A 14,533-nucleotide genomic window follows, 5' to 3' on the forward strand; every position below is an offset into this window, starting at 1 on the left:
AGTTAAAACGCAAAGAGTTTAGGTAAGCTAATCCTTATCGACAAACACTGCTGAGCATTAAGGCCCCTTAGGGGTTCTCTTATAGCTTGCGGACTTGTAATCAAAATGCTTGAATACACCTCATTAAAGATGTGAGAGATGTTCCTTACAGCAACCTAAACAAGTAACAGGTTTAGATCCAGTCAGTCAACTAAGCAGAGTCCCAGGGCATTGGAAATCAGTTCGGATTTGGAAAATGGAGCAGATATGCTTTTTCTGAATATTCATTTTTGCGGCTTAAAATATGCTTATTTTGTATACAAATATTCACTAGACCCATTATTCCTAGCATTTCCGTCATTAAAATATGGAGTACAGCCCAAAAAATTTTATACCTGTACTGTATACAACAACATAAGCAAACATTTATATTATAGAAAACAAATAGGCTCAGTCAAGTAAGTATAAGGTATATATCCGGGGCATACCTTGAGAGGTAAAATCCTGTGTGTATTCTCCATCTGATCCTCTCCCTAGGGATGGCCATCGACCATCAATGATTCAAAAAATTTAAAGGGGTTTATGGCTAATCTACAATCTACAATAGTTTTGCCATCGATGGGGGAGAACCAAATGGTTTACCTCCATCGATGTCAAGCTTAAATTAATATATTTGTTTTTCATTTTTGCCCAAGGGGCCGGGACACAGAGTTTAGCTCCGCACCCAACAAATGTTAAGCCCCGCCCCTGTGCTTTCATTGGCCCACAAGCCAATTAGTCAAAGAAAATGGATGACAATTGATATGTAAAAACATTGATGGTCATTCATTGCATAGTATTACACTATTGATGGCTAGTTGGCAATCATCGATGACAAAGGCAAGATGGCCATCCCTACCACTCCCCTACCATCTAGCCTGCAACAGAAGGTGTTTGGTTGATGTCAGAGGATGAAAGGTTGTGGTCTTGTAAGTGGGAAAATAAATGTAGGAAAATCAGAGCTTAACAGGAGAGTAGGCCCCTGGGCAAAGCAATGCACTGGGGGCCCTACACACCCATTCAAGGGAATTAAAATGCAAATAGCAGAGCCACAGTGCATATTTATAATGGGTGTAGTTTGTGCAGGACCTTGAGTTCACACACTGCAACCATTTTTTAATGCATGCCCCCCCTCCCATGTTCCATGGCAATGGGGGTGCAGGCATATCATACCACAGGCATTCTCTGTGATCAGTTTTGTTATGCTCCACACCAATGGGGGCATGCACCCATAGAGGATGCATATCCACATCCACGGACTATCAACCTCATCCTTCCCATTTAAATAATTATAAATTGAAGTGATATCTTGTTTTCCAGTGAATATAGCGATACAGAATTTTGCCGATTCACAGTAGTATGAAAAGACTACCTTATCTAGTATCATCACATGCCACACTTGCTCACCCTTATTCTGATCCAAGCGGTAACGGCCGCTTGCGGCCGTTCCGCCGATGTTTTCGCTCTGCGCATGTGCAGAGGGCACTCTGCGCATGTGCAGGCGAAATCGCCGCACATTTTTTTTTAACCGCCGCAAAGGGGGTGGATAGGGGCGTGAGGGGCTACTTAGCCTCATTTCCCTATGCATACGCCCCGCGTTTCATGGGCGTTCCCATGCAAACGCGGGGCGTACGCATGGTAATAAGGCTGTGACGCATGTGTTGGGGGCGGGCATCTGATATCGCCGGATGTCAGCTGCCCGCCCCCATACAAGATTTCACACGGACAAGTGTCCGTGTGGTCTTGTGTTGCGGGACCTGGTGGAGCGTGCGGCCCTGCATTCGATGTTCGGCGACCATCGAATGCAGGGGCTGCTCCCACCATGGAGGAGGCGTATCCCCATCCAATTTCATGCGGATCGCCACATATCCGCGTACGGACGGCAGGTGGCGATCCGTATGGAAGGCGGGGATTCGCCTGCACGGTCGTGGCCGCATATTCTGATCGGGCCGCACCGATCAGAATAAGGGCCTATGTTATGCAGTAGGTACACAAATATATATAAATAAAATAGATGCATTGTCCACAAATATAGTCTTACAATGGCACTTGGAGGAAACATTGGGGGTTATTCTAGTCCATTCTTTCTGACAAAATCCTTCTTAGATGGACAAAACCATGTGCACTGCGGGTGGGGCAGATGTAACTTGTGCAGAGAGAATTAGATTTGGGTGGGGTTTTTCTTCAAAGTGAGATCTATATTGAAGTTTAAAATCATGCAGTCAGTATTTACCCTGCACAGAAACAAAATAACTCACCCAAATCTAATTCTCTCTGCACATGTTACATCTGCCCCCCTGCAGTGCACATGGTTTTGTCCATCTAAGAAGGATTTTGTCAGAAAGAATGAACTAGAATAAACCCCATTGTTATTTCAAGTGTCTTATTCACTCTAAATCTAGAGAAGAATTTTCCTTTTAAACTACTAAAGTATTCCGTGAACAGGCTTAATTCATAAAAGGGAAAAGCTAATGTGCAGATACCATTTGGTAATGTAAGTAAGTAAGTAAATAAGTAAGTATAATTTATATAGCGCATTTTCTCCAACAGGACTCAAGGTTCTTTACAGACATTAAAAATCAATGCACATAATACAGAGGATATTGGTAGTACAGTAACAGACAAAAGAAACCCTTAAGCATAATGCAGAATTGGTGCAGAATTTTGGATAAAAACTTCCATGGGCAAGGTACCAGGTGCGGCAGCCATTTTAGGCGCTCTGCGTAGGATTACCCTGGATGGAATAGATCACCCCTAAAAGAAATTAGCCAAAATGGGTGATTTCAGTGAATACTCAGATCCATGTATTTTTCATCCCATTCACAAGTGCACCAGATGAGGCATCCATGGTGGGCGCAATACGAAGGTTACACTGTAGGAGGCGAGCCATACAAGGACCCAATGCATATACTGGAAAGCAAATACTTGTGTAGTAGTATGATATACCCTGCACAGAAACATCCATGTGAAGCACATCCTGCTTGCAGAGAAACCATCTGAAGCAACCATCTGGGTGCACTGCATAGGTCAGTGATGGCAGGGTGTGCAATCTGTGGAGGTACACATTACAGGAAAAGCACATGGTGGAGTACATGTATGCTGGGGGGGGGGGGGGGGGGGGAGTCACAAACACATCTTTGCAGGGGACTAATGAAAGGGAAATATTGAGATATTGTTTTCATAGAATCATCAATGTCCTGGTCTAATGAGAGCAGTACAGGTGGTTATGAGAAAGTGGGGGCACATTCATATATGGGGGAAGTATAGCTACATAGGCTGGCCCTGGTGCTTCCCCTTACTGCTCCATGCTCACCATGAGAGGTAGTTCTGGTGTTCTAGGCCATAGGGGTGGTGGGCCTGGTCCAGGTGTTCTCGTGGCAGAGGTGTGTTGAGGCCACCTGATGTTCCTTAGTTTTGCGGTTATAATGCAGTCCTTCAGAAGTAATGATGGTTTGTTGTTTTCCTGCTGGTTTCCTTCGGTTTAACGCCGGTATAACGCTGATATTAATTTAAAGATGACCCTTTATAACTAGACCCTTCAGACACTAGACCCCTAACGTCCTAAAGGACTGTCGTACCAACCAATACTCAATATATCAGCCTAAAGAAACATATGTAGTAGGAGGAGTTTTTGGTAGGTCAGTCGCACAGGACAGCAGTGTATATTTTGAATATTAGGACAAGAGGCCCCCCGTTGGGTATAGTTTTGGTTATTTTTATAATCCCCGGAGGTATGCTACCACTGGACAAGAAGATCAGTCAAAGTAGGAGAAAGCAGATTTTGTCTCAATAGTGGTGCACCACAGAAAAAATATGGCTTAAAATATACCTTTTATTAATTTTACTGGGTAAAAAAAGGGCTGTGAAAATATGACAGACTACATGCAACATATAACAAAGACACGTGAAAGATAGTGCAAGTTAAAAACTAGGGCTTAGTCCCTAAGCACTTATTTCCCTTAATGATTTATTGGTCAGCTGTCGTCTCTCTCCTGCGTGTCGGCTATGTCGCCTGGATCACGCTCGGGGGACATGTTTATGCACACCAAAAATATAGTAGGATACCTTCCTGTCTGTGAGCAATGTCTGTTTAAAGGTTACAAAGTATTACAAATTATCAAATGTAAATTAATTTTATTCAGGATGGAATTGTGTCAGTTTGTCTCTTTATTTAAACTGCTTGGTTCGCAGAGGTGAACGGTAAGACACCTTAAATTAATGCAGCCTCACTAGGTGCATATATCTTGTGCAGTGTTAATCCTGACAGCTTCCACTATGTAGCGTATAGGTCATATGATATGATCAACACAGTGTTTTGAGTTGTATTATGGGTGGTCGTCAGAAATCGCCTGGTGTGTACCACTCAAAGGATTACTGCATATATTAGTAGGCTTGATAGTCAGGTGTATCGTTCACCAAGTGATTCCCCTTCACAGCGGGTATCTATGACAGTGTGTAGGAGCGCGAGCCACTACCCCCGTTCGTGCCTGAGACAGTATGCCACGGGTTGAATCAAGTATGCCCGTAGTGCGGCTAAGCGGGGTGGCTAGAAATCCGCTCCTGACACCTCAACTGACAGTGGAGATGGCCACGTAACCAACAGACAAGGCTTACAAAATATCAAGTTTAAGCTTAACATTAGAGTCCTTAAAAGAACTAGAAATAAACAGTCAGACAGGAATAGGGAGGGCTGAGGGAGCGACCGCACGGCTATGGAGGCCGGCGTACGCTTCGCCCTGAAGAAGAACTTCGAAGCGTACGCCGGCCTCCATAGCCTGATTAAGTTATCCTGATTAAGCTGCCCCCCAATACACCTCCCCCACCAGCAAAAGGTGCTAATCAGACCTAACAAATGTAAGAGCAGTAACACTATCCCAATATTGCTAAGTTCTTGACATAGCACAGGAAAAACCAATGTCACACATCCATGTTTGTGAAAATGCCTCAGTTCATAGGGAAATAATACATTTGAGGTCCAGGTGGTGATGCCTGCAAGACTGCAACACTGAGCATCTTCTTTAGGGTTAGAAGACGGGCAGAACAAGGGCATTCTTTACTGATATAATATTTTACTGCTCATTTTTCTAAAATGAGATCCAAGGCAGGGAAATGTTGAATCCAGGGTGTGCGCACAGTTTGTGGGAGACTGAAGAATATTTTTCTTCTCACGAGATCTCCTGAAGTTTACATAAACTCATATGGCACTGGCAGCCTTCCTATACTCAATGTAATAAAGTCAGTATTGAAGTATTGACTCTCTTGATTTATTTGAAACGAATGAATGCAGAACTGAGAAGCATTTAGAAAAAAATACAAATAAACCTGATGAAAGTTATGGTGGCAACTCATTCAGCATCCTGCTATAGAGTGCGTCAAAGCTTGGACACTACTATTCCACATGTTTGGGATCCTCTAGAGGCAGGACTGCCAAGAGATCTGTTTGGTATTAGGTGATGTGGCCAAGAATGGGGAGAAATATCCACACTTTACTGTAAATAGTGGAGGTTTGTATGCAGAAGCTTTGGATTACAATGATGCCTCCATGGCAGGCCCCACCCCAAGACACATATGTTCATCCAGTTGCACACAGGTCTAAATGTGGCCTAATTTCACAAAGTATGCATGTGTTCTAGAAATCATTTGACTTTTGATTATCTCTGGTTGAGAGACCCAGCAACTCCAATAATAGATCCAGGAACACTATTGCTCTAGAAAACCTGATGGATCTACTAGATGACAACAACGACAAAGAGGGGGAGGGGAAAGGGTATTTGCCAATCGCACAGGACCCAGAATATTACTTATGACGTTAGAATGGACCCTCTATTGGAATATGACAAAAATATTTGTCTATATAAACGAGGGTGTGCAACCTCTGGACATATGGTATTAGATACAAAAGGAAAAGAGAACAGTATCTGTACGCAAAGGCGTTGAATGTGTTTTTCTTTCTTTTATATTTCGCAGGCTATTTTATTATTACCTAATAAAAGTTAAATCTTAATTAAATTCAGGTGCACCACATCAAGGGACATACTTTCTCTTTTTCCTTTAGATGACAACAACTCCTGCCAATAACAAAATTCCCATAAAGTATTTGACATAAACACTGCAAAAAATAGATTTAAGCCTAAACTCTGAATTTTTTCGAATAAAATGAAAAGGGAGTAATATTGAAAGCTGCTGTGCAGCCATGCAAATACGAAAAAAAATTGAGAAAACTAATTTTAACAAATGGGAAACACGAACATGGTTGTGGAGGGGTTTGTGGCCATACTTGGTTGCCCTAGTTAACTTACAAAGAATCGGAACAATACAAATCACTGCATTAACTCATTTGCTTTTATTTATTTTATTGCCAGATGTTTTAGGAAAGTGTTGTGGTTGGCTTGGGGCCCGCAGCTCTCTCTCCTTCCTTCTCCTCTGTTTTTGCTCTCCTGGATGGTATTCAATGTTCTCTGATACAGTTTCGCATGGCGATACATTGCGTAAATTTATCGTGTTTGTCACTTTTCCCGCTATTCAAATTTGTATGACGCATAAACGCCTCCTTGCGTTAAAAGACCTATGAGGCGAACGGTGGGAGTTTCTATATCGCTTTCCCACCATTGATAAAAGCTATATATGGACATGCTGCGTGGAGTTGGTGTCATTTTAGACACGTGCGTCAAAGCTGTTATCTCCCTGAAGTCTCAGAGTAGGAGTGATTTTGTTTATGAGAGAGATGAATCATGGGTAAAAAAAAAGATCACATGATGCTCCAAAGCATCATGGGTACAAGATAATGTAGAAATAAATTGCCTAAAACAAAAAAAAAATATATATATATATATATATTAATATCTGTATGTTATGCACTCATATGCTCATATATGGTGTACACCACGAAAGGGCTACAGACGTTACACACAAGGAGCAATAGGGGACGACTCACGCACACAGAATGGGTACAGTGCATAAACAGATAGTGAGTAAGTAACAATATAACACAAACAGGGAAGTACACACTACCTACTCAGAAGGTAGTCGTTAATTTACAGACACAAAAGGAGACTAGGGAGCCGAGGGCTCTACAGACAGAATGTCTCACTAGCGTGGAGTATATGCTCAGATGTAATAAAGAAAAACGGGGAGCGAGATGTTATGCTTCAACACGTGGATAGCAACTGAAGTGCGGTTGCTAAGGGCAACCAATGAACCTCAGAGGTTTACAAGCAAATAAGGCTAGCAGCTCCTAGGTCATAGATGGGAATAAGGACCGTAGGAGTGTAGCCACAGGCCTAGCCTCACTTGCAGTTCACCGGTTCAGCTTACTGCCACCAAGCTGACACCTGGAAGCACTACACAATGAGGAAGGACAAGGCAGGTCTGGGAGCACAGCCACAGACTTACTGGATCCACAGTGTGGAACAGGGACCCCAGCAAATCAAATGACGAGTCCCGTTTTCTGCTAGGTCTGGATCAGATGGATAGAACACTGTATTGGACTTTTTGCTTTGTCCAAATTTATTGCTGGAAGTTACAGACACAATGAGGGAAATTTACTGATATGGGTATTCTACTTCACATGTGATGTTGCTATGGGCAACCAATCAGAATCTACTTCTATTTATTTAGCACCCTCTAGAATATAGTAGACAGGATCTGACTGGTTGCCCATAGCAACATCACATGTGAAGTAGAATACACATATTAGTAAAATTTCCCCCAATGGCTGGATGCAAATGCAAGTCCCATCTCTGCACCCCCCCCCCCCCCCCCCCCCCACACACACACACACAACTGGCTCCTTTTTAAGTACCATAAGTGTCAATTCATACCAAGTGTCTTTTGTTTTGGCAACTTGGAAGCATTTCCCTCTTAAGGAGGGTACACACTAGAGTAATGGGCATTCATTCCGACTTCAGGACAAATCCCTGTTAGACCAGACTGCCAATACATTCTGGAGCAATATCAATGAAGGACTGAAGGACAAAACTATTATGTTCTGTCCTTCATAAGCAGGGTGCCAGATGATGCTCCGACAGTGGGGATCCCAACAGTCAGTATCCCGACCTACTACAGGACGCAAGTGATATTGCTAGTTTTGATGTGCACCACAACATTGCATGCTGGGAGAACTCCTATTGAGTTTACACGCAGGGTGATGTAGGTGATATGTTGGTCTGTTCCACCTAATTGGACAACATATCGCTCAGTGTCTACCCAACTTTACAATTACCTGTGCCAAGGGGAGGAAAGATGGGTGTTGAAATATGGCTAAAATACAGTAAGTATTTACTAACATTAAATGTGTTCCAATATGTCCACCAAATAGAAACAAAACTATTCCTTTGAATACTCAGGGAAAAGTCCACCTTCTCTCCTTATACTCATGCAGTGGCGGAACTCCCGGAGGCAATGGAGTCATCTGCCGCCGGGCGCCAGGCTTACAGGGGGGCACTGGCTCCATTGCCTCCGTTGTTCCGCTTATTGCCGCTGCCGCCTGCCGCACTTCAGCGGTGCAGCTGTTATGTACCAGCGCAGGTCAGTGGGCGGGCGCAGGCAGGCGCTCCGTATTCTTGTTACTAGTGGTGCGTCGTGCGGGCGTACGGTCGCCCCCCCCCTCCTCCCCCGTAGCCATGTGCACAGCGCGACAGTGTCGCTGCTCCTCTCTGTCACCTAGCCAGGCGGCAGACAGTCCACTCCACACAGCCAGTGTGCGAGTGTTACTGCCACTGAAGAAGCAGACGGCAGCTGTCGTCTGAATGCAGCTGTCACCTGCAAGCCGGGACCTGGGAGGGAGATGCGTTTGAGGGTAAGTAAGTCTCTCTCTCTCTTTTTTTTTTTTAAGGTGGGGGGGGGGCAACTTTTATCTTGCCTCCGGGCGCATTGAATTAATTTACGCCACTGTACTCATGTATCATATTAACCTTGATGTACAGATGTAGCAGGCTTCATCCTTGGCCGGTGCCCGCCAGATCCCTTTCACTGGCGGGCGCCGGCGATAGGGACTGGGACGCACGTGCATCTCACGCGCATGCGCGTCCCAGTAACACGGCGGCCGGGCAGCGTCACCCTGCCCGTCTCTGCTTCGGCGCTGACGACGGGGACCAGTGGCAGGCTCCGTTGCCACAGTTGAGAATGAATGTGCAGCTAATTGTAGGACTACGATATTTTCGCAAGGCATGCACAGGGTGGGATTTCACACTGGCAAGGCGGTGATTACCTGATCGCAGGGCCCTACAAGTTAGCAGCCCAGCAATCAGGTCTGAATAACCACCTATGCAACCAGTCACAACTGAAAATTCTATTTAGATAGACTTAAGGCCCCCATTTATCAGTCGAGTTGATTCCCTGACCTGCCAACACTGTTGACCAAATTGGCACCCAGCGATGATTGGCGAACCGGACGGAAATCAGGAATATTAAACAAGGCTTAAAAATTGAGATTCCTCTATTCCAACTGGGGGACTAGTGATTTTTCAACATATTTTATATTCCTGATGCCCTGACCCAGTGGGGGTGATTCTGGTTGGATTGCAAAATCAAACTCCTTCTTTAGTGGACAAAACCATGTGCATTCTATATAGAAATCTCAAACTTTTACCTCATAACTTTCTAAATTGCGAATTCTGGACAGAGATGTAAGAAATGTGATGTTGAGGCACATCTTAATTTGGGATCATCCTGCCTTGGAACCTAAAAGATGTAAGTATGTCATGGACTTCACAATTAAACTTTAGTTCACTCTGGTGTCCAGATATTATAGTCTAAAGGTGCCCATACACGGTGCGATGATCGCACTCGTTATGGGCTTGATCACATCGCAATGCGCGCGTTTTGCATGCGATTTGCGTGCGATGCGAGGACAGTACAAAAAGTATGTGCAGCACATACTTTTTGTACTGTGTGATGAGATGCCCAACTCCAGTCCTCGAGAGCTAGCAACAGTTCACTTTTTCCAGCTCACCTCACAGGTACACGGGTGCACTCTTTACTGCAGGCTTGCCTACCGTCCCGGAATTGCCGGGAGGCTTCCAAAAATCGGGCCCCCCTCCCGGCCCCCTGGGAAGGTCGGCAATCCTCCCACATTTGTCAGGCAGCCCCTGCACCCCCTCTTCTCTATATTTTTGGCTTGAGCACCGACCAGCAAAAACATAAATCGACACCTATGGACGGCACCAATTAGCACCCACCAAATCCATCCCCCGCACTGCAACCAATACCAGAGGATGGTATTAAACTACATTCATGAAACCTAAGCTCTGGAACAACAATTTACATAAATACCCAATTCTGTTATTCTCTCCCCAGTTAGGTGTCTTCTGCACAAGTCTGACAGCTTATTCAATATTTATTAAGTGTATTATTATTATTATTATTCCTGTCACTGTTGATGACATGCCCATTTAACACATGGCCACTCCCTTTTGCCTGTGGCCACGCCCCCTGGGTACCGATTTCAGCCCATAAGATGTTGGAGGATATGCCCTGGTTTATACCTTTTATGATTGGCAGCCATAAATAATTTGTTTTGGTCGTGGACCCCCAACCCGAGGCACACTTGCAAACATCCCAAGGCACCCCAGGGTGCCTAGTCCATACCCTCCAACATTACCCTCTCCATTAGGTACAAAATGCTCTTCCCTGGACTTCCTCCTTAATTTATGATTGCCAGCACCTGTGTTGAACTAGTTCATTTATAAGAAAGGTGTGTCAACACAGGTGACGGCAATCATATCAGTAAGAGGGAAGTCCAGGAACAGAGCATTTTGTACCTAATGGAATGGGTCATGTTGGAGGGTATGCTAGTCACACAGTTTGGGAACCACTCATCATGGGAGGCTTCTGCATGCCACCTGTAGTATGGCCATTACACAGGTAATCTTCAGAGCAGTTAGCCGTTTTTTAATCTGTTAATTGCTTTAATCTAATGGTTTCTAAATAAACTGCGGAATATCTAACTAGAAGTAACAGTGTAAATAACGAAATTCAATTTTAACGTAGAAAAAAAAAAAGATGCTGCCACACACAAGATGGTTGGTTTCCTAGTCCAAACATAGTGCCACGTACAAGGTGGCGTCTTCCCTTGCTTCCACATGCAAGATGGCGAACCGGCTGCGCCGGAAATCCAAATCCGTCGCTCAGGTGGTGATGCGCTAACGTGCCCGTGCGTGTCGCTACCGCCCCTTTGTTGGCTCAACGACGGGAGCTGCACGGTGTCTCCAGGAGACCGGAACCGGGGGAGGGGGGGGTTGTCCGTTAACTGGAGAGTGAGAGTACCCGGACGGTTCAGCCTGCGCGCGGCGGAGGAGGAGCAGGCCCTGCGCCCCGGGAGCGCGCACTGACCGGAACGGGGGCGCGCATTTGGGAAGGGGCGGTGATTGAGGGGCCTGAGGCCTGTCTGCCCCGGACACACCGGAGACCCCGTGTGTGTCTATATAGAGGTCCGGTGAGCAAGGCCCCATACACACCTTGTATAGGAACGGAGCTACAAGCGTCCCTTGTGTTGGATAAGGGCTGAGTACACGCCATAATAAGAGCAGTGCCCCATATTCACCCTATAGCTGCACTACTACACGGCGGATCCCTATGTGTAAAGTAGTGCTTCATTGCTACCTTACCTAGGGAGAGCTAGTGGCTTCATTTTCATACACACACACTACATTAGGTATATAGACTAGTTTCCCATAGAGAAATCCACATGTAATAGACTGAACTATAGAAATAACTGCACCATTGGAACCCTAAAGATAAGGAACTGTGTGTGTATGTATGAGTACACTGCTGATGATAACATTGGTGACAGTGTGAAGTATATAATACAATTGTGTATAGACCTTACATAAGGGTGTTTATGTTGCTGCCATGCTATATAGTTAACGTGGAAACAATATATTTATATGCTTCTAATTGCAAAGATTGAACATTCAAATTATTGGGCAAATAATTTGAATTGTGGATAAGTGAATATCAAAAGTTTTCTGATATTAATAGATATGTGATTGTCTCATATATATATATTTAGAGTTGAAAAGGAAAGTTCACTGACACATTCACAGGGTCAAAGGCATTTTAGGTCTTTTTATATAACATATCTATCCAATCTATAAGAAAACTATCTAAAGACAGTCTCTCATTTTCTCTACCCCACAAACAATTGTGAAGGGATTTTTAGCCTTACTGATTCCTTATAAACATTATGTCAATGTAGCTCCAGTCATATACACTGGTTCTGAACTCCAGTTTGTCTTGATAGAACATACACTTATTCAGGGTGGGAGAAAGTTGTCAGAGTCTCTTTTGGATCAAGTCTTGGATTACATCTGTATTGTGTAATTTTACACTCTTCTATTTGCTGTCTCTTCTGAAAAGACTATAAGGAGTTGCATCTCCTATAGCTAATACCCAGAATCAATTTGTGGTCGTGTTTATCTTGTCCCTACAACTGGGACCATGGACTCTGACGAAGGTTACAACTATGAATTTGATGAAGATGAGGAATGCAGTGAAGACAGCGCAGCCGATGAGCACGAAGATGAACTAGAACTGGGAGAGGTAGAGCTGGTGGAAGCTGGACCTGAAAGAGCTGGGATATGTGGAGAGGGAGGTGGAGGTGTCCTGGGGCCTGGTCCTGGTGGGGAGGAAGATGATGATTACCGATATGAGGTCCTCACTGCTGAGCAGATTCTACAGCACATGGTTGAGTGCATCCGTGAAGTAAATGAAGTCATCCAGGTATCTGGTGTTGCATAATATATTTTACGGAAACTTGAGGATTTAATGGTAGCGATAAATAGAAATGTTAGTCTATGTATTACACCCTCTAAAAAACTGCACACCAGGGGAGTAAACGAGGTATAGTAATTATGTATCCGTGTAGCACCTTAACGTGTGCAAAAAAATGTACTAGTGATTCATTTTAGCATTAGAACCGTACTCATATTTATGCTATATATCCATTGGTAAGGGATAACAGTTGTGATCACGTCGCAAGCTCATGGATTGATTTAATTTGTCCCAATATATGAAGCATTAAACACTAGATTTGTGCAGTAAATTGACAAACAGTTTAAGCTTTAGAGCAGTGGTTCCCAAACTGTGTGCTGTGGCACCCTGGGGTGCCTTGGAGGACTTGCGGGGGTTTCCTGAATTGATGATCCATGTCTTATGAAAATTATTTTATGACCAATGTAATATGCAAATTGTGGACAAACAGTAGTGAATCCTGTCCCCCATCACATAACTGAAGCTATGGAATAGATATAAACACAATGTAATTACGTTAATATTTATTTCTTATTTTCTCAATTAGAAACATTTGGGCTACGGGTGCCGTGAAATTTTGGAATAAAATTGGAATAAAAATCTGGTACTGAATGAGAGCAAATGACAATCAGAAATGTGCTCACAGGAAAATGGACAAAAACATTCAGTCAAATTGTTTAAATCAAACAGGTTCAACTACAGTACTGAGTCTAAGCGACCGTTTTTGTCCTTTTACAGATTTTGGGAACAAATTTCTGAAGTAAATATTACATTTGCTCCCATCCAGTGCCATATTTTTATTCCATCCAAGCAACTAGTTGGAAGGTTGGAGGAGAGTTGGTCTGATGTGTGGGCAGCATAAGGGTGCTGTGATTGAAAAAAGTTTGGGAACCATTGCTTTAGAGCAGGCATGTCCAACGTTGGCCCTCCAGATGTTTTGAAACTACACATCCCAGCATGCTTTGCAATAGTTTTAGCATTCTCTAATAGCAAAACTGTGGCAATGCATGCTGGGATGTGTAGTTTCATAACATCTGGAGGGCCAACGTTGGACATGCCTGCTTTAGAGTCTAGGGAGAATTTTAGGCCTATCCGGTTGAGATGAGTTTTTAAGGTTCCCATACACGTTGCGATTAGCAATGTGACACGCGCTCCCGCGGGCATCACATCGCACAGTTTAAAAAGTATGTGCTGCACATACTTTTTGGACTGCCCTCGGATCGCATCACACGCAAATCGCATGCATTGCGATGCGATCCGCACGATAACGCGTCGCATTGTATGCAGTTAGTGTAACGTGAATGGGCACCTTCAGTGTTCTAAATAGTTCAAATGTTGAGCCAGAGGCAGTGATTGGTTTTCTTTTATTCAGTGTGTGTGTGTATGTGTATAAAAATGTATGTACAATAAAATAGGTGTAACTTATACCCCTTTTAGACCAAAACGCCGGGTCGCACCCGGCTTTTTGGACCCTGGTTGAAGCCGGGTGTGACCCGGCGTTTAGGGGCATTTACACCGGACGGGCTTAAACGCCCGCACCCCCCTCCCGCCCCTTCCCGGCGCTTGAAGATGACAGCGCGATGTCATCTTCAAGCGCTGATCGACGCCGCCGTACCCGGAACGCTGCTGGGGGCAGCCCAGCACTAAGGTAAGCTGCTAGGCTGCCCCCAGTCCCCGCGCGCACCCCCCCACCATTGGACAGGAGGTGAATGGATGCCGCACACAGGCATCCGTTCACCTCCCTCCCCCGCCGCCGCTGCTGTCC

At 44.5% G+C, this 14,533-nt stretch overlaps 1 protein-coding gene and 1 long non-coding RNA gene across 4 annotated transcripts in view; one reads left to right on the plus strand and one right to left on the minus strand.

Annotated features, from left to right (window-relative positions):
- Positions 1 to 6,365: 6,365 nt before the first annotated feature.
- Positions 6,366 to 11,504, minus strand: LOC146074889 (uncharacterized). Of its 2 annotated transcripts, none has more exons than XR_014473474.1 (3): positions 11,074 to 11,504; positions 9,608 to 9,699; positions 6,366 to 6,819 (listed from the first exon to the last, which is right to left on the minus strand). It is a non-coding gene; the product is annotated as an uncharacterized LOC146074889 (long non-coding RNA). The 2 variants fall into 2 exon arrangements; XR_014473473.1 differs by having other exon boundaries at positions 11,034 to 11,504.
- ARIH1 (ariadne RBR E3 ubiquitin protein ligase 1) overlaps positions 11,147 to 14,533 on the plus strand; it is a 74,624-nt gene continuing 71,237 nt past the window's right edge. The window contains exon 1 of one of the 2 annotated variants that reach the window (XM_083183544.1): positions 11,147 to 12,738. In XM_083183544.1, coding sequence (XP_083039670.1) covers positions 12,457 to 12,738 — 282 coding nt within the window. In that variant the 5' untranslated portion in view covers positions 11,147 to 12,456. The remainder of the gene's footprint in view (positions 12,739 to 14,533) is intronic. The other variant, XM_083183545.1, reaches the window with a different exon arrangement.

This window comes from Crinia signifera, chromosome 4, assembly GCF_055691185.1.
Source record: "Crinia signifera chromosome 4, ASM5569118v1, whole genome shotgun sequence".
Taxonomy (NCBI): domain Eukaryota; kingdom Metazoa; phylum Chordata; class Amphibia; order Anura; family Myobatrachidae; genus Crinia; species Crinia signifera.